This window comes from Meleagris gallopavo, chromosome 27, assembly GCF_905368555.1.
Source record: "Meleagris gallopavo chromosome 27, MGAL_WU_HG_1.1, whole genome shotgun sequence".
Lineage (NCBI taxonomy): Eukaryota > Metazoa > Chordata > Aves > Galliformes > Phasianidae > Meleagris > Meleagris gallopavo.
In genome coordinates, this window is record NC_139430.1 from 2,674,917 (window position 1) to 2,698,669 (window position 23,753).

The 23,753-nt window shown below is 67.3% G+C and overlaps 2 protein-coding genes across 7 annotated transcripts in view; one reads left to right on the forward strand and one right to left on the reverse strand.

The window, feature by feature from the left end:
* LOC146542740 (uncharacterized) overlaps positions 1 to 5,192 on the forward strand; it is a 12,826-nt gene extending 7,634 nt beyond the window's left edge. The window contains exons 3-5 of the mRNA XM_085209555.1: positions 463 to 552; positions 3,077 to 3,142; positions 4,397 to 5,192. Coding sequence (XP_085065681.1) covers positions 463 to 552; positions 3,077 to 3,142; positions 4,397 to 4,453 — 213 coding nt within the window. The 3' untranslated portion in view covers positions 4,454 to 5,192. The remainder of the gene's footprint in view (positions 1 to 462; positions 553 to 3,076; positions 3,143 to 4,396) is intronic.
* Positions 5,193 to 5,198: 6 nt separating this feature from the next.
* POLR3C (RNA polymerase III subunit C) lies at positions 5,199 to 23,745 on the reverse strand. 6 transcript variants are annotated; one of them, XM_085209533.1, is made up of 16 exons: positions 23,614 to 23,745; positions 22,808 to 23,128; positions 22,450 to 22,705; positions 22,088 to 22,168; positions 20,244 to 20,429; positions 18,708 to 18,796; positions 18,374 to 18,478; positions 16,061 to 16,153; positions 15,401 to 15,481; positions 14,030 to 14,081; positions 12,388 to 12,448; positions 10,966 to 11,116; positions 10,253 to 10,354; positions 9,374 to 9,423; positions 6,249 to 6,398; positions 5,199 to 6,153 (listed from the first exon to the last, which is right to left on the reverse strand). In XM_085209533.1, exons 2-16 carry the CDS (start codon positions 22,952 to 22,954, stop codon positions 6,072 to 6,074), a joined length of 1,686 nt encoding a protein of 561 aa, XP_085065659.1. In that variant the 5' UTR covers positions 22,955 to 23,128; positions 23,614 to 23,745; the 3' UTR covers positions 5,199 to 6,071. The 6 variants fall into 6 exon arrangements, with proteins under 6 accessions (XP_085065659.1, XP_085065658.1, XP_085065657.1 ...); XM_085209532.1 differs by having other exon boundaries at positions 12,388 to 12,452; positions 14,028 to 14,081; XM_085209531.1 differs by having other exon boundaries at positions 14,030 to 14,153.
* Positions 23,746 to 23,753: the final 8 nt, after the last annotated feature.

A 23,753-nucleotide genomic window follows, 5' to 3' on the forward strand; every position in this document is an offset into this window, starting at 1 on the left:
CCATATTCCAGTGACCCCTGTCCCCATATCCTCACGTCCCCCGTCCCCATGTCCCCATATCCCACTGACCCCCTGTCCCCATGTCCCCATGTCTCCATATTCCAGTGACCCCCGTCCCCATGTCCTCACGTCCCCATGTCCTCACGTCCCCCCGTCCCCATGTCCCCATATTCCAGTGACCCCCGTCCCCATGTCCTCACGTCCCCCTGTCCTCACGTCCCCATGTCCCCGTCACCATGTTCCCATGTCCCTACGTCCCCCTGTCCCCATGTCCCCATGTCCCCATGTCCCCATATCCCATTGACCCCCTGTCCCCCTGTCCCCATGTCCCCCTGTCCCCATATTCCAGTGACCCCCCGTCCCCATGTCCCCACGTTCCCCTGTCCCCATGTCCCCAAATGCCATTGACCCCCTGTCCCGGTGTCCCGGTGTCCCGGTGTCCCGGTGTCCCCCCGCCCCCAGGTGCAGCAGCTGCTGACGCTGTCGGGTCGCCTGGAGGCGGAGCTGCGCGCGGTGCGCAAAGAGAGCGGGGCGCTGCGGCGGCGGCTGCAGGTGGGGGGGCGGCACCCGGGGGTCACCGCTGTGTCACCGCTGTGTCACCTCCGTGTCACCTCCTGTCACCTCTGTGTGTCACCTCCGTGTCACCTCTGTGTCACCTCTGTGTGTCACCTCCGTGTCACCGCTGTGTCACCTCTGTGTCACCTCTATGTGTCACCTCCGTGTCACCTCTGTGTGTCACCTCTGTGTGTCACCTCCGTGTCACCTCCGTGTCACCTCTGTGTCACCGCTGTGTCATTGCTGTGTCACTGCTGTGTCACCTCCGTGTCACCTCTGTGTGTCACCTCTGTGTCACCTCCTTGTCACCTCTATGTGTCACCTCTGTGTCACCGCTGTGTCATTGCTGTGTCACCGCTGTGTCACCTCCGTGTCACCGCTGTGTGTCACCTCTGTGTGTCACCTCTGTGTCACCGCTGTGTCACCTCCGTGTCACCTCTGTGTGTCACCTCTGTGTGTCACCTCTGTGTCATTGCTGTGTCATTGCTGTGTCACCTCCGTGTCACCTCTGTGTCACCGCTGTGTCACCTCCGTGTCACCTCTGTGTGTCACCTCTGTGTCACCGCTGTGTCACCTCCGTGTCACCTCTGTGTGTCACCTCTGTGTCACCTCCGTGTCACCGCTGTGTCACCTCTGTGTCACCGCTGTGTCACCTCCTGGTCACCTCTATGTGTCACCTCTGTGTCACCGCTGTGTCACCTCTGTGTCACCGCTGTGTCATTGCTGTGTCACCGCTGTGTCACCTCCGTGTCACCTCTGTGTCACCGCTGTGTCATTGCTGTGTCACCTCCGTGTCACCTCTATGTGTCACCTCTATGTGTCACCACTGTGTCATTGCTGTGTCACCTCCGTGTCACCTCTATGTGTCACCTCTGTGTCACCTCTGTGTGTCACCTCTGTGTCACCTCTGTGTCACCTCTGTGTCACCTCTGTGTCACCTCTGTGTGTCACCTGTGTCACCTCTGTGTCACCTCTGTGTGTCACCTCTGTGTGTCTCCTCTGTGTCACCTCTGTGTCACCGCTGTGTCACCTCTGTGTCACCTCCGTGTCACCTCCGTGTCACCTCTGTGTCACCTCCTTGTCACCTCTATGTGTCACCTCTGTGTCACCGCTGTGTCACCTCCGTGTCACCTCTATGTGTCACCGCTCTGTCACCTCTGTGTGTCACCGCTGTGTCACCTCCGTGTCACCTCTATGTGTCACCTCTGTGTCACCTCCATGTCACCTCCGTGTCACCTCTATGTGTCACCTCTGTGTCACCTCTGTGTCACCTCCGTGTCACCTCTGTGTGTCACCCAGTGTCACCGCTGTGTCACCGCTGTGTGTCACCCAGTGTCACCCTATGCTGTCACCCAGTGTCACCTGGCATCACCCTTAGTGCCACCCAGTGTCACCCCGTTCTGTCACCCAGTGTCACCTGGCATCACCTAATAGTGTCACCCAATGTCACCCCATGCTGCCACCATGTGGTGTCACCTGGTATCACCCCATAGTGTCACCCAGTGTCACCCCATGCTGTCACCCAGTGTCACCTGGTATCACCCATAGTGTCACCCAGTGTCACCCCATGCTGTCACCCAGTGTCACCTCGTATCACCTCATAGTGCCACCCAGTGTCACCCCATGCTGCACCCAACGTCACAGCGTGCTGTACGCAGCTGTGGAGTCACCATGTGCCACCTGATGTCACCTCCCAGTGTCACCCGATGCCATCCCACAGCGTCACCCTGTGTCACCCATCACCTCATCGTGTCACTCGCTGTCACGCCGTGGTGTCACCCAATGTCACCCAGCGTCACCTCGTGTTGTCACCCAGAGTCACCCCACATCCCCCCCATGGTGTCACCCAGTGTCACCCCACGGTGTCACCCCACATCCCCCCACGGTGTCACCCCACATCCCCCCATGGTGTCACCCAGTGTCACCCCACGGTGTCACCCCATATCCCCCCATGGTACAACCCAGTGTCACCCCACGGTGTCACCCCACATCCCCCCACGGTGTCACCCAGTGTCACCCCACGGTGTCACCCCACATCCCCCCATGGTGTCACCCAGTGTCACCCCACGGTGTCACCCCACATCCCCCCACGGCGTCACCCAGTGTCACCCCACGGTGTCACCCCACATCCCCCCACGGCGTCACCCAGTGTCACCCCACGGTGTCACCCCACATCTCCCCATGGTGTCACCCAGTGTCACCCCATGCTGTCACCCAGTGTCACCTGGTATCACCTCATAGTGTCACCCAATGTCACCCCATGCTGTCACCCCGTATCACCTGGCATCACCCATAGTGTCACCCAGTGTCACTCCATGCTGTCACCCAGTGTCACCTGGTATCACCCATAGTGTCACCCAGTGTCACCCCATGCTGTCACCCAGTGTCACCTGGTATCACCCATAGTGTCACCCAGTGTCACCCCACGGTGTCACCCCACATCCCCCCATGGTGTCACCCAGTGTCACCCCATGCTGTCCCCCCCCACCCCCCGATGTCCCACGGTGTCTCCACTCCGCAGCTGCAGCAGCAAAACCACCACCACGTTGTGGCCGTTTATCGGACGCATCTCCTGAGCGCAGCGCAGGTGGGAACCCAGCGGGGTGGGGCGGGATGTGGGGTCGGGACCATAAGTGCCCCACACCGACCCTATGGGGCAGGGATGTGGGGTCGGGACCATAAGTGCCCCACACCGACCCTATGGGGCAGGGATGTGGGGTCGGGATCATAAGTGCCCCACACCGACCCTATGGGGCAGGGATGTGGGGTCGGGACCATAAGTGCCCCACACCGACCCTATGGGGCAGGGATGTGGGGTCGGGATCATAAGTGCCCCACACCGACCCTATGGGGCAGGGATGTGGGGTCGGGACCATAAGTGCCCCACACCGACCCTATGGGGCAGGGATGTGGGGTCGGGATCATAAGTGCCCCACACCGACCCTATGGGGCGGGGATGTGGGGTCGGGATCACGAGGTGCCCCACACCAACCCTATGGGGCAGGGATGTGGGGTTGGGATCATAAGTGCCCCACACCGACCCTATGGGGCAGGGATGTGGGGTCGGGATCATAAGTGCCCCACACCGACCCTATGGGGCAGGGATGTGGGGTCAGGATCATAAGTGCCCCACACCGACCCTATGGGGCAGGGATGTGGGGTCGGGACCATAAGTGCCCCACACCGACCCTATGGGGCAGGGATGTGGGGTCGGGACCATAAGTGCCCCACACCGACCCTATGGGGCGGGGATGTGGGGTCGGGATCACGAGGTGCCCCACACCAACCCTATGGGGTGGGGATGTGGGGTCGGGATCACGAGGTGCCCCACACCGACTCTATGGGGCAAGGATGTGGGGTCGGGACCATAAGTGCCCCACACCGACCCTATGGGGCAGGGATGTGGGGTCGGGACCATAAGTGCCCCACACCGACTCTATGGGGCAAGGATGTGGGGTCGGGATCACGAGGTGCCCCACACCGACCCTATGGGGCAGGGATGTGGGGTCAGGATCATAAGTGCCCCACACCGACCCTATGGGGCAGGGCTGTGGGGTCAGGATCACGAGGTGCCTCACACCAACTCTATGGGGCAGGGATGTGGGGTCGGGATCACGAGGTGCCCCACACCGACCCTATGGGGCAGGGATGTGGGGATGTGGGGCTGTGGGTCAGCACCCCGTGCCCCACACCGACCCTATGGGGCAGGGATGTGGGGATGTGGGGCTGTGGGTCAGCACCCCGTGCCCCACACCGACCCTATGGGGCAGGGATGTGGGGATGTGGGGCTGTGGGTCAGCACCCCGTGCCCCACAGCTCCCCACGGCTCTGTGGGCTGCAGGGCTCTCTGGATGAAGCTGCCCACCAACTGCTGCTGCACATCGCAGCGCTGCGCTGAGCACCCAGTGCGGGGACCTCGGGACATCGGGACATCGGGGGACATGGGGACATGGGGGGACATGGGGGGACATGGGGACGTATGGGGACATCGGAACATGGGGACACGTATGGGGACATGAGGGGAGACATGGGGAAATATGGGGACATCGGAACATGGGGACATATGGGGACATGAGGGGACATATGGGGACGTATGGGGACATCGGAACATGTGGGGACATATGGGGACATATGGGGAAATATGGGGACATCGGAACATGGGGACATATGGGGACATATGGGGAAATATGGGGACATCGGAACATGGGGACATATGGGGACATGGGGGGACATATGGGGACATATGGGGACATGGGGGGACATACGGGAAGATCAGAAAACGTGGACATATGGGGACGTGGGGACGTATGGGGACAGTGGAACATGGGGACGTGTGGAAGTGGGGACGTATGGGGACATATGAGATGTATGGGGACAAGGGGACATAAGGGGACGTGAGGACATGGGGACATGTGGGGACACGGGGACATATGGGGACACGGGGACATATGGGGACACGGGGACATGTGGGGACACGGGGACATATGGGGACACGGGGACATGTGGGGACACGGGGACGTGTGGGGACACGGGGACATGTGGGGACACGGGGACATGTGGGGACACGGGGACGTGTGGGGACACGGGGACATGTGGGGACACGGGGGCGGCGCATTAAAGCGGAGCAGCGCAGTGCAGCCGTGTGAAACACGCAGTGATTTTTTCAGAGCGGCTCAGCGCCGCAGCGCCCCCCACCGACACCATGGGGCCGCCCCATAGAATCCGCCCCTATAGGGACCCCCTCCCAAAAGACCCACCGTCTATGGGACCCCCACCATAGCACCCAGCCCCTACAAAACCCGCCCCTACCGGACCTACCGGCCCCTATAGGCCCCGCCCCATAAACGCCCTTACAGGCCCCGCCCCCACACCGGAGCTCCGCCCCCGCGTGACGTCACGCAGGAGGCAGGGTGTGGGGTCAGCCCTGTCCTATAACGCAGGGTGCGGGGACGGCGTTGGGGACACGGCACGGGAATGGCTCTGGGGACGCGGATGGGTTGGGGGGCACGGGATACGGGGACAGGGGAACGGGGTTGGGGACACAGCCGGGGCCGCAGGAACGGCGACGGATGGGGACGCGGGGACGGGTTGGGGACGCGGGGACGGATGGGGGCAGCGCCGCGGGTGGGGGCGCCGTGCGGGGCTGCGGACGCGTTGAGGACACAGCGCCCCCCGGTGGCCGGGATGAGCGGGGAGACCGCCGGGGAACAGCGGGAGCATCGCAGGGCCGGCGGTGGGCACGGCCATCCCCAGCGGGGGGCAGCTCACACCGCAGCCCCCCCGTCCCCGCAGCCCCCGCACCCACTGCCCCGCAGCCCCCCGTCCCCTGCCCCACTGCCCCCCACCCCCCATAACCCCCCACCCCACAGCTCCCACTCCCTGCCCCCAAAGCCCCCCCGCCCCACAGCCACGGCCGGAGGAAGCAGGACATCCCGACATCCCCCCCCCTCCAGGCAGCGCTGGGGGTCGCGGTTTATTTCCCCCCCCATCCGCAGCGCCGCCCGGATCCGCGCCGCTCACGGCGTCCTGACGGTGCTCTCGATGAAGGACTCGAGCACGAAGATGGTTTCGTCCACCTGATTCTCGCTGGCGTCGATCCTGGGGGGGTTCGGGGGGCGGCGGGTTCGCGCTCGGGGCTCCGCGCCGCCCCCCCCCCCCCCCCCCCCGGCTCTGCCCCTCGACCCCCCGCTCACTTATTGACGTTGCGTTTGAGGCTCTCGAGCTGCTGCCGCTCCGGAGCCGTGATCATCTCCTCGATCTCCTGCAGCTGCGCGCGCTCGGCGCCGGTGGCCATCATGGAGCCCAGGATGGCTTCCACGCGCTGCGACTTCTCCAGCAGCCGCCTGCGGAGCAGCCAACAGAGCGCACAGCCTCACCTGCAGCCCCCAACCCACAGCCCCCAACCCACAGCCCCCCAACCCACAGCCCCCAACCCACAGCCCCCCAACCCACAGCCCCCCAACCCACAGCCCCCCAACCCACAGCCTCACCTGCAGCCCCCAACCCACAGCCCCCCAACCCACAGCCTCACCTGCAGCCCCCAACCCACAGCCCCCCAACCCACAGCCTCACCTGCAGCCCCCAACCCACAGCCCCCCAACCCACAGCCTCACCTGCAGCCCCCAACCCACAGCCCCCCAACCCACAGCCCCCCAACCCACAGCCCCACCTGCAGCCCCCAACCCACAGCCCCCCAACCCACAGCCCCACCTGCAGCCCCCAACCCACAGCCCCCCAACCCACAGCCTCACCTGCAGCCCCCAACCCACAGCCCCCCAACCCACAGCCCCCCAACCCACAGCCCCACCTGCAGCCCCCAACCCACAGCCCCCCAACCCACAGCCCCACCTGCAGCCCCCCAACCCACAGCCTCTCCCACCTGCAGCCCCCCAACCCACAGCCCCCCAACTCACAGCCTCACCTGCAGCCCCCAACCCACAGCCCCACCCCCCAACCCACAGCCCCCCAACCCACAGCCCCACCTGCAGCCCCCCAACCCACAGCCCCCCAACCCACAGCCCCCCAACCCACAGCCCCCCAACCCACAGCCCCAACCTGCAGCCCCCAACCCACAGCCCCCCAACCCACAGCCCCACCTGCAGCCCCCAACCCACAGCCCCCCAACCCACAGCCCCCCAACCCACCAGCCCCCCAACCCACAGCCCCACCTGCAGCCCCCAACCCAAGCCCCCCAACCCACAGCCCCCAACCCACAGCCCACCTGCAGCCCCCCAACCCACAGCCCACCACAGCCCCCAACCCACAGCCCCCCAACCCACAGCCCCCCAACCCACAGCCCCACCTGCAGCCCCCAACCCACAGCCCCCACCTGCAGCCCCCAACCCACAGCCCCCAACCCACAGCCCCCCAACCCACAGCCCACCTGCAGCCCCCCAACCCACAGCCCCAACCCACAGCCCCACCTGCAGCCCCCCAACCCACAGCCCCCAACCCACAGCCACCTGCAGCCCCCCAACCCACAGCCCCCAACCCACAGCCCACCTGCAGCCCCCAACCCACAGCCCCCCAACCCACAGCCCCACCTGCAGCCCCCCAACCCACAGCCCCCCAACCCACAGCCCCACCTGCAGCCCCCAACCCACAGCCCCCCAACCCACAGCCCCCCAACCCACAGCCCCCAACCCACAGCCCCACCTGCAGCCCCCAACCCACAGCCCCCCAACCCACAGCCCCCCAACCCACAGCCCCCCAACCCAGCAGCCCCCAACCCACAGCCCCACCAGCCCCCACCACAGCCCCCCAACCCACAGCCCCCAACCCACAGCCCCCCAACCCACAGCCCCACCTGCAGCCCCCCAACCCACAGCCCCCAACCCACAGCCCCACCTGCAGCCCCCCAACCCACAGCCCCCCAACCCACCCACGCCCCCCAACCCACAGCCCCACCAACCCCACAGCCCCACCTGCAGCCCCCCAACCCACAGCCCCCCAACCCACAGCCCCCAACCCACAGCCCCCCAACCCACAGCCCCACCTGCAGCCCCCAACCCACAGCCCCCCAACCCACAGCCCCACCTGCAGCCCCCAACCCACAGCCCCCAACCCACAGCCCCCCAACCCACAGCCCCCCACCCCAACCCACAGCCCCCAACCCACAGCCCCCCAAACCCCAGCCCCCAACCCACAGCCCCCCAACCCACAGCCCACCTGCAGCCCCCACCACACCCCAGCCCCCAACCCACAGCCCCCAACCCACAGCCCACCCACAGCCCCACCTGCAGCCCCCAACCCACAGCCCCCCAACCCACCACCTCAGCCCCCCAACCCCCAGCCCCCCAACCCACAGCCCCCAGCCACAGCCACCCAACCCACAGCCACCTGCAGCCCCCAACCCACAGCCCACCTGCAGCCCCCAACCCACAGCCCCCCAACCCACAGCCCCACCTGCAGCCCCCAACCCACAGCCCCCCAACCCACAGCCCCACCTGCAGCCCCCACACAGCCCCCCCAAGCCTGCAGCCCCCAACCCCACAGCCCCCAACCAACCCACCGACCCCACTCAACCCACAGCCCCACCTGCAGCCCCCAACCCACAGCCCCCCAACCCACAGCCCCACCTGCAGCCCCCAACCCCGCCACCACGCCACCTGAACCACAGCCCCCAACCCTCAGCCCCACCACACCCACCTCAGCCCCCCAACCCACAGCCCCCCAACCCACCCCACCTGCAGCCCCCAACCCAAGCCCCCCACAGCCACAGCCCCAACCCAGCCACTCAGCCCCCCAACCCACACCACCGCAGCCCCAACCACAGCCCCCTGCAGCCCCCAACCCACCCCCCCAGCCCTACCCACAGCCCCACCTGCAGCCCCCAACCCACAGCATCACCCACCTGCAGCCCCCACCCACAGCCCAACCTGCAGCCCCCACCCGCAGCACCCAAACTGCAGCCCCCAACCCCCAGCCCCTCAACGCCCACCTGCAGCTCCTCACCCACACCCACTGCAGCCCCCCCCACAGCTCCCAAACTGCAGCCCCCAACCGCCCACCACACCCTGCAGCCCCCAACCCACAGCATCTCCCACCTGCAGCCCCCCCCCACAGCTCCCCACCCTGCAGCACCTCCTGCAGCCCCCAACCCCAGCATCCCCCACCACCAGCCCCAACTGCCCACAGCCCACCCAACTCACAGCCCCCCAACCCACAGCCCCCCAAACCACAGCACCACCCCCCCCAAGCCCCCCACCCTGCAGCCCCCGGACCCACAGCCCTCCCACCTGCAGCCCCCCCAGCTGCCAGCCCCCCCTCCAACCTGCAGCCCCCCCCCAACCTGCAGCCCCCCCAGCCCCCACACCACTTGTTCTCCCTGGTCTCGTGCTGCCGCCTCTCCATCAGGTTGGCCACGCTCTGGAGAGAGGGAAGAGAAAAGGGCTGGCTGTGGCACGTGGGGTTATGGCGTAGCACAGAGGTTATGGGGTGGCACATGGGGCTTGCGGCCCGCCACATGAGGTTATGGGGTATCACCTGAGGCTATGGGGCGGCACGTGGGGCGGTATATGGGGCTCACAGGGCCACGTGAGGCTTATAGCGTAGCACATGAGGCTATGGGGTGCAGCCTGGCGGCTGTGGGGCGCCAAGTGGGGCTGAGCGCTGGCACATGAGGTCTGTGGGCGCTTCATGGTGGCACGCTGGGGTTATGGGGTGGCACATGGGGCTGTGGGGCGCATGGGGCTCTGGGGTGGCACGTGGGGCTGTGGGGCAGCATATGGGGCTCTGGGGTGGCACGTGGAGGTTATGGGGTGGCACATGGGGCTGTGGGGCAGCATATGGGGCTCTGGGTGGCATGTGGGGTTATGGGGTGGCACATGGGGTCTGTGGGGTGGCACGTGAGGTTATGGGGTGGCACATGGGGCTGTGGGGCGGCACATGGGGCTGTGGGGCAGCATATGGGGTTATGGGGTGGCACGTGGGGTTATGGGGTGGCACATGGGGCTGTGGGGTGGCACGTGGGGCTGTGGGGTGGCACGTGGGGCTGCAGCATGGGGCTGTGGGGTGGCACGTGGGTTATGGGGTGGCACGTGGGGCTGTGGGGCAGCACATGGGGCTGTGGGGTGGCACGTGGGGTTATGGGGTGGCACGTGGGGCCGTGGGGCGGCAGCACAGCAGGAACACCTGTAACAATGGGGGCAGAGCCGGAGCCCTCGGGGTGGGCAGAAGGCGGGGGGCGGGGAGCCACCTTGTAGCAGCGCTGCAGCAGCATCCTGGCGGAGGACGGCAGGTTGACGGCGTAGAGGTAAAAGGTTCGGGACGGAGCGTGGTCGGGGGTCCGGGGGATCTCCTGGGGGGCGGAGGGGGAAGGGGGGGCTGCAGCCGCACCGTGAACACAGCACCGCTCAGCCTGCGTGCAGCCGGAGGGACCCCGACAGGGGGCTCAGTGACCCCATCAGGTTGGGGGGCTCAGTGACCCCATCAGGTTGGGGGGCTCAGTGACCCCATCAGGCTGGGGGTCTCAGTGACTCCGATCACAGGGGGCTCAGTGACCCCCATCAGGTTGGGGGGCTCAGTGACCCTGATGAGGATGGGGGGCTCAGTGACCCCATCAGGTTGGGGGGCTCAGTGACCCCCATCAGTTTGGGGGGCTCAGTGACCCCATCAGGTTGGGGGGCTCAGTGACCCCCATCAGTTTGGGGGGCTCAGTGACCCATCAGGTTGGGGGCTCAGTGACCCCCATCAGTTTGGGGGGCTCAGTGACCCCATCAGTTTGGGGGGCTCAGTGACCCCATCAGGTTGGGGGCTCAGTGACCCCATCAGTTTGGGGGGCTCAGTGACCCCATCAGGTTGGGGGGCTCAGTGACCCCCATCAGTTGTGGGGGCTCAGTGACCCCATCAGTTTGGGGGGCTCAGTGACCCCCATCACAGGGGCTCAGAGAGCCGCCGCCCCCCGCTGACCTGCAGCGCCACGAAGTTCTCGGACAGCATCCTGTACAACATGTCCTTGGCCTCCTTGGCCGGGATCATGGCGAAATCCTCCACCTGCTTCTGCTCCAGGTGCTGCTTCCGCAGCAGGAGGCGGAAAATCCGCGCACAGCGGGAACCAAACCTGAGCGGGGAGGGGGGAGGGATGAGAGGGGAGGAGGAGGGGAGGGGGGAGAGGGAGGGGAGGAGAATGAGAGAGGAAGGAGGGGAGAGGGAGGGGAGGAGAGAGGGGGGAGGAGAGAGGGAGGGGGAAGGGGAGGACAAAGGGGAGAGAGGAGGGGAGGAGAACAAGGAGGGAGGAGGGGGAGAGGGAGAGGGGAAGGGGATGAGAGAGGAAGGAGGGGGAGGGGAGGGGGAGAGGGAGACAAAAGGGAGAGGGGGAGGGAGGGGAGGAGGATGAGAGAGGAAGGGAGGAGGAGAGGGGGAGGAGAATGAGAGAGGGGAAGGGGAGGACAAGGGGAGGGAGGGAGGGAGAAACGATGAAGGGGGGGGAGGGAAGGGAGGAGGGAGAGAAGGAGGGAGGAGGGGAGGGGGAGGAGAATGAGAGAGGAGGAGGGAGAGGAGGGGAGGAGGAGAGAGGAGGAGAGGGGAGGGGAGAGGGAGGGGAGACAAAGGGAGAGAGGAGGAGGGAAAACGAGGAAGGAGGGGGAGGGAGAGGGGAGGAGGATGAGAGAGGAAGGAGGGGAGGGGAGGGGGAGGGGGAGGGGAGAGGGGAGACAAAGGGAGAGGAGGGAGGGAGGAAGAAGAGGAAGGGGAGAGAGGGGGAAGAGGGAGGGGGAGGAGGAGGAGAATGAGAGAGGAAGGAGGGAAGGGGTGGGGGAAGAGGAGGGAAGGGGGAAGAGGGGGAGAGGGAGAAGAAGAGAGGGAAGAGGGTGAGGGAGAGGAAAGGAGAGAGGGGAGATGGGAGAAGAGGAAGGGGAGAGGGTAGAGGAGGAAGAGGGAGAGGAGGGGAGGGGAAGGGAGGGAAGAAGGAGGGAGGGGGGAGAGGGAGATGGAAGGTGGGGGGGAAGGAGAGAGGAGTGGAAGGGAGTGGAGAAGAGGAAGGAGAGGATTGGGGAGAGAGGAGGAGAGGGGACGGGAGGGGAGGGGAGAGGAGAAGGGAGGGAGGAGATTGGATAGAGGGGAGAGAGGGAGAAGGAGAGAAAAGGAAGGGAGAAAGAGGGAAGAAGAGATGGAAGGAGAGGGAGGGGAAGAAAGGAAGGAGGGGAGAAAGGCAGGGATGAGGAGGGGGAGAGGAGGAGGGAGGAGGAGTAGAGGAGAGGGAAAGGAGAGGCAGAGGAGGAGAAGAGGGAGATGGAGGAGGAAGAGAGCAGAGCTGGGCGGGCGTGGGGAGCAGGGGGGGGGGCACGGGGGGGGCGGGGGGGGGGCGGGGGGGAGGCAGCCGTGGGCTCCCACCTCTCCTCCACGATGGACTCCAGCGTCGCCGTGGCCAGCGAGCGCAGCGCGCGGTGCAGGTCTGAGCCGAGCCGAGTCAAGGGAGCAGAGAGACGGGGACGGCGGCCCGCCCCAAAAGGGGGGCTGGCGTGTAGGGACCCCCATCCCGCCCCACAAAGGGGGCTGGCGTGTAGGGACCCCAATCCCCGCCCCACAAAGGGGGCTGGCGTGTAGGGACCCCCATCCCCGCCCCACAAAGGGGGCTGGCGTGTAGGGACCCCCATCCCCGCCCCACAAAGGGGGCTGGCGTGTAGGGACCCCCATCCCCGCCCCACAAAGGGGGCTGGCGTGTAGGGACCCCCATCCCCGCCCCACAAAGGGGGCTGGCGTGTAGGGACCCCCATCCCCGCCCCACAAAGGGTGGACCTGTAGGGACCCCCACCCCCCCCACAAGGATGCTGACCCTGTAGGGACCCCCACCCCCCCCACCAAGGATGCTGACCCTGTAGGGACCCCCACCCCACCCCACCAAGGATGCTGACCCTGTAGGGACCCCCACCCCACCCCACCAAGGATGCTGACCCTTAGGACCCCCCACCCCACCCCACCAAGGATGCTGACCCTGTAGGGACCCCCACCCCACCCCACCCCCCCCTGTAGGGACCCCCCCCACCCCACCCCCCCCACCAAGGATGCTGACCCTGTAGGGACCCCCCCCCCCACCAAGGATGCTGACCCTGTAGGGACCCCCACCCCCCCCCACCAAGGATGCTGACCCTGTAGGGACCCCCACCCCACCCACCCCACCAAGGATGCTGACCCCGTAGGGACCCCCACCCCACCCCACCCCACCCCACCAAGGATGCTGACCCTGTAGGGACCCCCACCCCACCCCATCCCACCCCACCAAGGATGCTGACGCTGTAGGGACCCCCACCCCACCCACCCCACCCCACCAAGGATGCTGACCCTGTAGGGACCCCCACCCCCCCCCCCACCAAGGATGCTGACCCTGTAGGGACCCCCACCCCCCCCCCCCACCAAGGATGCTGACCCTGTAGGGACCCCCACCCCACCAAGGATGCTGACCCTGTAGGGACCCCCACCCCACCAAGGATGCTGACCCTGTAGGGACCCCCCCCCCCCCCCCACCAAGGATGCTGACCCTGTAGGGACCCCCACCCCCCCACCAGGGATGCTGACGCTGTAGGGACCCCACCCCACCAAGGATGCTGACCCTGTAGGGACCCCACCCCACCAAGGATGCTGACCCTGTAGGGACCCCCACCCCATCCCACCCACCCCACCAAGGATGCTGACCCTGTAGGGACCCCACCCCACCCCACCCCACCCCACCAAGGATGCTGACCCCGTAGGGACCCCCATCCCACCCCACCCCACCAAGGATGCTGACCCTGTAGGGACCCCCACCCCACCAAGGATGCTGACCCTGTAGGGACCCCCACCCCATCCCACCCCACCCCACCAAGGATGCTGACCCTGTAGGGACACCCCCCCACCAAGGATGCTGACCCTGTAGGGACCCCCACCCCATCCCACCCCCCCCCACCAAGGATGCTGACCCTGTAGGGACCCCCACCCCACCCCCCCCACCAAGGATGCTGACCCTGTAGGGACCCCCACCCCACCCCACCAAGGATGCTGACGCTGTAGGTGCCGCCGCCGCTGTCCCCGGATTTTGCCACAAACTGCAGCTGTGCAGACAAGGACAGGAGCTCAGCAGATCCCGATGTCAGAACCGCCGCTGCCCCGAAACCCGATTTGTGCTGAGCGCCGGATGGAAACAACTCCCAGTGGGGAGCAGCGCGTCCCAAACCGCCCAGCCCCACAGCAAGCGGTGCTGCACCCTGACAGCGCGCTGCAGTGCAGGTGGGGCTGTGCCCCACTGCGCCCCACAGCATCTCACTGCGCCCCACAGCGCCCCATAGGATCTCACAGCGCCCCACAGCATCTCACAGCATCTCACTGAGCCCCACAGGACCCCACTGCACCCCATAGGATCTCACCGCACTGCATAGGATCTCACAGCAACCCACAGGACCCCACAGCATCTCACTGCGCCCCACAGGACCCCACTGCGCCCCACAGCATCTCACAGCATCTCACAGCGCCCCATAGGATCTCACTGCACCCCATAGGATCTCACAGCATCTCACTGAGCCGCATAGGATCTCACAGCAACCCACAGCACCCCACAGCATCTCACAGCACCCCACAGCATCTCACAGCGCCCCACGGCATCTCACAGCGCCCCACGGCATCTCACAGCGCCCCACAGGACCCCACTGCGCCCCACAGGACCCCACTGCGCCCCACAGCATCTCACAGCATCTCACTGCGCCCCATAGGATCTCACCGCACCCCATAGGATCTCACAGCATCTCACTGAGCCGCATAGGATCTCACAGCAACCCACAGGACCCCACAGCATCTCACAGTGCCCCATAGGATCTCACAGCGCCCCACAGCATCTCACTGCGCCCCACAGCATCTCACAGCATCTCACCACGCCCATAGAATCTCACTGTGCCCCACAGGACCCCACTGCGCCCCACAGGACCCCACTGCGCCACTCAGCATCTCACAGCATCTCACTGCGCCCCATAGAATCTCACTGCGCCCCACAGCATCTCACTGCGTGCCACAGGACCCCACTGCCGCCCACAGGACCCCACTGTGCCCCTCAGCATCTCACAGCATCTCACTGCGCCCCATAGAATCTCACTGCGCCCCACAGCATCTCACTGCGGCCCACAGGACCCCACTGCGCCCCACAGCATCTCACAGCACCTCACTGCGCCCCATAGAATCTCACTGCACCCCACAGCATCTCACTGCGCCCCACAGGACCCCACTGCGCCCCTCAGCATCTCACAGCATCTCACCACGCCCCATAGAATCTCACTGCACCCCACAGCATCTCACTGCGCCCCACAGGACCCCACTGCGCCCCACAGGACCCCACTGCGCCCCTCAGCATCTCACAGCATCTCACTGCGCCCCACAGCCTCACCGGGTCGTCGGCCATCAGCGCCAGGCACTGCTCCAGCACGGCCTTTGTGATGTTGTAACCCGGCGGCAGCGCACGGAAAATCTGCGGGAGGAGAATCAGCGGCACTGAGAGACTGCGAGCGGCCGCGGGACGGACGGACAGACACTGCGGGACGGACGGACGGGACACTGCGGGACGGACGGACGGACACTGCGGGACGGACGGACGGACACCGCCTGCCCGACCCCAGTGCAGGACGGACGAACACTGCGGGACGGACGGACACCTCCTGTCCGCTGCAGGACAGACAGACACCTCCCGCCCAAACCCGGCTGCACAGGACAGATGGAAACTGCGGGACAGACGGACGCCTGCTGTCCAACCCCACTGAGGGACGTACACACACAGCAGGACAGATGGACGCCTCCTGCTCGACTCCAGTGAGGGACATACAGACACTGCAGGACAGACGGACACCTCCTGCCCAACCCCCAACGAAGGACGCACGGACACCTCCTGCACGACCCCCAACTGCAGGCGCAGCAGGACTGACAGACACCCCGACCTCCGCTGACAGACAGACGGACCCTTCCCCCCTTCCCGCCCGCACAGCGGCGCTCACTGCAGCACCAGGGGGGGCTGTGGGCAGAGCGACCCCCGGAGGTGGGGGAGGATACCGACCTCGTGGGAGGAGAGCGGCTGCGTGTGAGCTGCGCCGGACGCCGTGGTGACCTCAGACATCCGCAGCATCGTCCGAATGATCTCACTGCTGGGCTGCAACGGGGCACAGCGTGCTGAGCTGCAACGGGGGCTGCAACAGGGGCTGCAACGGGGGCTGCACTGCTGGGCTGCAATGGGGCACAGCGTGCTGAGCTGCAAGGGGGGCTGCACTGCTGGGCTGCAATGGGGCACAGCGTGCTGAGCTGCAACGGGGGCTGCACTGCTGGGCTGCAATGGGGCACAGCGTGCTGAGCTGCAACGGGGGCTGCACTGCTGGGCTGCAATGGGGCACAGCGTGCTGAGCTGCAACGGGGGCTGCACTGCTGGGCTGCAATGGGGCACAGCGTGCTGAGCTGCACTGCTGGGCTGCAATGGGGCACAGCGTGCTGAGCTGCAATGGGGCTGCACTGCTGGGCTGCAACGGGGCACAGCGTGCTGAGCTGCAACGGGGCACAGCGTGCTGAGCTGCAACGGGGGCTGCACTGCTGGGCTGCAACGGGGCACAGCGTGCTGAGCTGCAACGGGGGCTGCAACGGGGGCTGCACTGCTGGGCTGCAACGGGGCACAGCGCGCTGAGCTGCAACAGGGCACAGCGTGCTGAGCTGCAACAGGGCACAGCGTGCTGAGCTGCAACGGGGGCTGCACTGCTGGGCTGCAATGGGCACAGCGTGCTGAGCTGCAAGGGGGGCTGCAACAGGGGCTGCACTGCTGGGCTGCAAGGGGGCACAGTGTGCTGAGCTGCAACAGGGGCTGCACTGCTGGGCTGCAAGGGGGCACAGCGTGCTGAGCTGCAACTGAGGCTGCAACAGGACCTGCAATGGGGGCTGCACTGCTGGGCTGCACCAGGGCACAGCGTGCTGAGCTGCAACGGGGGCTGCAACAGGGGCTGCAATGGGGGCTGCACTGCTGGGCTGCAACGGGGCACAGCATGCTGAGCTGCAACGGGGGCTGCAACAGGGGCTGCAATGGGGGCTGCACTGTTAGGCTGCAATGGGGCACAGCGTGCTGAGCTGCAAGGGGGGCTGCACTGCTGGGCTGCAAGGGGGGCTGCACTGCTGGGCTGCAGCAGGGCACAGCATGCTGAGCTGCAACGGGGCTGCATGCGGGGCTGCACTGCTGGGCTGCAACGGGGCTGCACTGCTGGGCTGCAATGGGGGCTGCAACGGGGCACAGCATGCTGAGCTGCAACAGCGGCTGCAACAGGGGCTGCAATGGGGGCGGCATGCGGGGCTGCAACGGGGCATAGCGTGCTGAGCTGCAATGGGGGGGCCCGCACTGCTAGGCTGCACTGCATGGCTGCATGCTGGGCTGCAATGGGGCACAGCAGCGCTGGGCTGCACCGGGGGGCTGCAGTGCACTCGGAGCAGCACCAAGCGGCTGCCCAGAGCTGAGCTCTCCCCATAGCAGCACACGGCTGTGGGCAGCCCCCCACCCAGAGCAGGCTGTGGAAGCCTCCCCCCCCCCCCCCGTCTGTGCTGTAGAGATGCGGAATCTCTCCAACAGCCTGCATGTCCAGAGCAGCTCCACCGTGGAGTCCAGCCGCAGGAGAATGCAAGGCTCCCCCCCCTGCAGCCCCCACCCCGCTGCAGGAGGACGGAACCCCACCATCACCCCGCAGCCCCCTGCGCCCACTCCACCATGCAGCTGGGCCATAGAGGTGTCGCAGCCCCCCACCACCCTGCAGACCCCAGAGCCCCCACCATCACGGAGCCGGGCTGCAGGATGACAGAAGCCCCCACCACCCCGCAGCCCCCGACCCTGCTGTGCTGCAGAGCCGGGCTGCAGGAGGACAGAAGCCCCCACCACCCTGCAGCCCCCAACCCTGCTGTGCTGCAGAGCTGGGCTGCAGGATGACAGAAGCCCCCACCACCCTGCAGCCCCCAACCCTGCTGTGCTGCAGAGCCGGGCTGCAGGATGACAGAAGCCCCCCACCACCCTGCAGCCCCCAAACCTGCTGTGCTGCAGAGCCGGGCTGCAGGATGACAGAAGCCCCCACCACCCTGCAGCCCCCGACCCTGCTGTGCTGCAGAGCCGGGCTGCAGGAGGACAGAAGCCCCCACCACCCCGCAGCCCCCGACCCTGCTGTGCTGCAGAGCTGGGCTGCAGGAGGACGGAAGCCCCCCACCCACCTCGCAGCCCCCAGAGCCGCTCCAGCACAGAGCTGAGCTGCGGGATGATGGAAGCCCCCCCCCCCCCAACCCAGCAGCCCCCACCTCGCCCCACCACGGCGTTGGGCTGCAGGAGGATGGAAGCCCCCCCCTCCCCCCCCCACACCTGGTCCATGCGATTGGCCACGGCGCTGACGATGGCCTGGTCTCGGAAGTGCTGGTGGAAGCGCTCCATGTTCACTTGCCAATAAATGCCGTCATCGGGGGGGGGCTGCGAGGGGAGCAGAGCTGCAGCTTCGTTCCCAGCACCCCGGGGTGATGCGGGACGCCTCGAAGGCTGCGCTGCAGAGCCCGGGGATGGAGAAGCGTCCGCAGCCAGAGCTGACAGCAGCTGATGGGACGTCCCCAAAAGGGGCCGCCCAACCCCCCCGTTCCCCACAGCACAGCCCCCCTGCGACGCACAGCCCGAGCTTTGGGAATCTTCCCCCCCCGCCCCGTACCTCCGCACCGCCCGCGTCCGATTTCTGCTTCTTAGCCCTGGGGCCGCCGCTCTCCTCCTCATCGCACGACCGCCTCCGCTTCCCCTTCCCTGACAAACAGCCACAGCGCAGCGCTGGGCCGAGTGCTGCCAAACAGCCCCCAGCCCACCCCTCACCCCAGCCCCAGCCCACCTCTCACCCCCAGCCCCCAGCCCTCAGCCCCTGCCTGCAGCCCCAGCCCTCATCCACTACCCACAGCCCCCAGCTGGCAGACCGCAGACTTTAGCCCCCACCTCTCACCCCAGCCCCAGCCCTTAGCCTGCAGCCCCCAGTCTCCTGCCTGCAGCCCCCAGCCCTCATCCACTACCCACAGCCTCCAGCCGGCAGCCCGCAGACTTTAGCCCCCACCTCTCACCCCCAGTCCAGCCCCCAGCCTGCAGCCCCATCCACTACCCACAGCCCCAGCCCCCAGACTTTAGCCCCCACCTCTCACCCCAGCCCCCAGCCTGCAGCCCCCAGCCCTCATCCACTACCCACAGCCTCCAGCCAGCAGCCCACAGACTTTAGCCCCCACCTCTCACCCCCAGCCCCCAGCCTCCAGCCCCCAGCCTGCAGCCCCCAGCCACTACCCACAGCCCCCAGCCCCCAGAGCTTAACCCTCACCTCTCATCCCCAGCCTGCAGCCCAAAGCCCCCAACCCTCAGCCCTCATCCACTACCCACAGCCCCCAGCCCCCAGACTTTAGCCCCCACCTCTCACCCCCAGGCCCCAGCCTGCAGCCCCCAGCCCTCATCCACTACCCACAGCCTCTAGCCGGCAGCCCCCAGACTTTAGCCCCCACCTCTCACCCCCAGTCCAGCCCCCAGCCTGCAGCAGCCCCATCCACTACCCCCAGCTCCCAGCCCCCAGAGCTTAGCCCTAACCTGTCATCCCCAGCCTGCAGCCCAAAGCCCCCAACCCTCAGCCCTCATCCACTACCCACAGCCCCCAGCCCCCAGACTTTAGCCCCCACCTCTCACCCCCAGCCCCCAGCCCCAGCCTGCAGCCCCCAGCCCTCATCCACTACCCACAGCCCCCAGCCCCAGATTTTAGCCCCCACCTCTCACCCCCAGCCCCCAGCCCTTAGCCTGCAGCCCCCAGCCCCCATCCACTACCCACAGCCCCCAGCCCCCAGAGCTTAACCCTCACCTCTCATCCCCAGCCTGCAGCCCAAAGCCCCCAACCCTCAGCCCTCATCCACTACCCACAGCCCCCAGCTCCCAAACTTTAGCCCCCACCTCTCACCCCCAGCCTTAGCCTGCAGCCCCCAGCCCCCAGCCTGCAGCCCCAGCCCCCAGCCCCCAGAGCTTAACCCTCACCTCTCATCCCCAGCCTGCAGCCCAAAGCCCCCAACCCTCAGCCCTCATCCACTACCCACAGCCCCAGCCGGCAGCATGCAGCCCCAGCTCCCAAACTTTAGCCCCCACCTCTCACCCCCAGCCTGCAGCCCCCAGCCCCGACCCCTCACCCCAGGCCTTGATGCCCAGCCCCCAGCCCCCCACCCCGTTAAGTCCTCACCCACGAGGTTCAGCCTGGGCACGGCATACATGTCCTTCTCGTTGAGCACCAGGGTGGGCGCAGCGGGGGGGGGCACGTCGGGGTCCTGGGTGCCTTCAGGGACCTGCGGGCACCTCTGCACGAAGTGGGTGTCTGCCAGGCGCACAAACGTGCTCGACACGTCCGCGTAGTCCATGGTCTTCCCATCTAAACCGGGACAGAGGGAGCGCTGTCAGGGCGGGGAGGGGGCGGGGGGGCTGTCAGGGCGGGGAGGAAGGGGAGGGGGGGAGGCTGTTAGGGAGGGGAGGGGGCGGGGGGGAGCTGTCAGGGAGAGGAGGGGGAGGGGGGGCTGTCAGGGCGGGGAGGGGGAGGGGGGGGAGGCTGTCAGGGCGGGGTGGGGGGGGGGGGGGAGGCTGTCAGGGCGGGGAGGGGGCGGGGGGGCTGTCAGGGCGGGGAGGGGGGCTGTCAGGGTGGGGGGGGTGGAGGGGGGAGGCTGTCGGGGCGGGGGGGTGGAGGGGGGAGGCTGTCAGGGCGGGGAGGGGGCGGGGGGGGCTGTCAGGGCGGGGTGGAGGGGGGAGGCTGTCAGGGCGGGGAGGGGGGGGGGGGGGCTGTCAGGGCGGGGAGGAAGGGGAGGGGGGGAGGCTGTTAGGGAGGGGAGGGGGCGGGGGGGGAGGCTGTCAGGGAGGGGAGGGGGAGGGGGGGCTGTCAGGGCAGGGAGGGGGAGGGGGGGGGAGGCTATCAGGGCGGGGTGGGGGCGGGGGGGGGCTGTCAGGGTGGGGGGGTGGAGGGGGGAGGCTGTCAGGGCGGGGGGGTGGAGGGGGGAGGCTGTCAGGGCGGGGAGGGGGCGGGGGGGGGGGAGGCTGTCAGGGCGGGGGGGGGGGCGGGGGGGGGCTGTTAGTGCAGGGAGGGGGGGGAGGGGGGGAGGCTGTCAGGGCGGGGAGGGGGCAGGGGGGGGGGAGGCTGTCAGGGCGGGGAGGGGGCAGGGGGGGGGCTGTTAGTGCAGGGAGGGGGGGGAGGGAGCTGTCAGGGCGGGGAGGGAGCAGGGGGGGGGGGCTGTCGGCGCGGGGGGGGCGGTGCTGCCGCTGCTGGGAGCCGGCGCAGGGCCGGGTCGGTTCGGGTCGGTGCCTGCAGCCCCACGGCAGCGGTGGAGGCTCCCCGGCCGTGGCTGCGTGCCGGGCTGCTCCGTCTCACTGCACAGCCGCCCACAGGACGGCCCGGTCGGAAGGGAGCTCAAAGGCCGCCCGATTCCAACCCTGCACGGGCCGGGCTGCCGGCCGCCAAACGGGGCATCGGCCCGGGCTGCCCAGGGCTCCGTCCGACCTCGAGCACCTCCAGGGCCCGGGGCCACCGGAATCCGGCCAGCGCCGCCATCTCGCCGTTTTCCTTCCACACCACGGGTTTCCCCTCGGCCCCCGGGTGTCCCTTATTGCTTTTCTTGTTATTTGCGTCAGAAATCAGCCCGGGTCAGTTTGGTAACAGTTTGGTCCCCCCGCCCAGCCGGGGGAACGCGGGGCGAAATGAATTTCCTGAGCAGGCTGAAGGCACGGGAAGAAACGGCACAGCACCGCCTGCCCGAAAAGCCGCCGGTTTCCCCAGGAGAATCAGCGAGCAGCTGAGCAACTTTCCAACCGCTTCTGACGAGCAAAAACCCTCCGACCCCCCTGGGCTCCGCTCTCCTCCATCACAGAATGGCAGAATCTGGGGGGCTGGAAGGGACCTCCAGAGATCACGGAGCCCAACCCCCTGCCAAAGCAGCTCCTACAGCAGGTCGCACCAGTCGGTGTCCAGGAGGCTCTGGAACGTCTGCAGAGAAGGAGACTGCAGCACCTCCCTGTGCAGCCCGGTCCAGCGCTCCGTCACCTCACCTAAAGAAGCTCTTGTGCACCTTTGTGCACAACTTCCCACGCTGCAGTTTCGGGCCGTTCCCCCTCCTCCTGTCTCACGCACTGCAGAAAAGAGTCCGGCCTCGCCGCTCTGCCCCCCAGCCTCAATATTTACAGGCCTGGATCGGCTCCCCTCTCAGTCTTCTCTTCTCAAGGCCCAACAGCCCCGCTTCGCTCAGCCTCTCTCCATAAGGAGACGCTGCAGCCCCTTCCCCATTTTGCGGCCCTCTGCTGGACCCTTCCCAGAAGCTCCCCGCCTTTTGGAGCCCGGACCCGGGGGCAGAGCTCCGCACCGCCAGCCTCCACCCTCACCAGGTCCCCGCACGCAGGGCGGCGGCGCCCACCTTCCATGGTCTCCGTCAGCCGATCCGCCACCTTCCTCACCACGGCGCTCAGCGTCATTTTGCCGTTGAGGAGCAGCTCCTCCACCAGCAGCTCCCCGGTGTCGCCGTACAGCGCCTTGGCGGTGTAGATGTAGCGCGGGTAGCGCAGGATGCGCAGCACCCGGCGGCACCGAGCCTCGTACTCCACGCAGCCGCGCTTCTGCAGCTGGTAGGCGGCCAGGTTGTGCTGGATGAGGACGCACAGCGCCTTCCTCACCTGCCCGAGGAGCAACAGCCGGTCGGTCAGGCGCTCGCGGGAGGCGTCTCGGCCCCGTTTTTGGGGGGTGCGGCCCCCGCTGCCCCCCCTCGGCCCCCATACCTGGTCCAACGCCAGCCCGGTGTCGGCGCAGACGGCCCGCAGCGGCTGGCTGCCCGTCCTCACCAGGTACGTCCCCACCTTCTCCACGATCTCCCCGAAATGCTCTCGCAGCAGCAGGGAGCACAGCTTTATCTCCGCCTGCGTCATGGCGGCGCAGCTGGGATCGCGGCTGGGGAGCAGAGCGGAGCCCTGCGGTTCTCAGCGCGGCTCCGGGGGCTGCTGTGGCACCGAGACCCCGGCCGCAAAACCTCCAAACCCCCTCAGTGCCCCCGGCACCGGGCAGCTTCTGGGACGGGGGGAGAAGCGCCGTTCTCTGCAGCTCTGGGGGCAGAAAGGAGCGGTTGTGGGGATGGGTTTTACAGGAGGAAGAATTTTGTGAGGGCAGAGGCAACGGGATTTTGGGGTGAAAACTCCTCGTCATTAAGGGGGGGGTTTGGGGGGAAAAATCCCATTTTGCAGAGGATGGGGAGGGGATCTGGGGGTGAAATCCCCCTTTTATCAATTAAAAAAGAATAATCCCATTTTCTCCATGACTCAATTCCAGAGTGGGGAGGAGGAGGGGGACGTTTCCCGGGGGGAGGTGCCCCTCCCCCACCCCCACCGCTGCTCACCCCCCCCCCGCCCCTTCTGGAGGAAACCACCGCCGGGGGCGGGGCCGCTCCGCTCCGCCAGCGCCCACCCACGCGGAGCTCTTGCCAGGCTCCCCACGTCCCCGCCCCGGGCTCGCGGCGCTGCCGGGATCCCCGCGTCTCTCCCGGCCCCGCGGCAACGTCGGGCTCCTCGCCCCCCCGGCGCCCCGCTCTCACCCAGGCCCGGCTTAAACCCACGCGACCACCACGGCGAAGACCATTTCCGGCGCCCATATGACTACTTCCGGTTCCTCAGCACCGCCTCTCCGGAGGACCGCGGCTACGTGCCGCTCTATCCGCTCCGTCTCGTCGTGCCG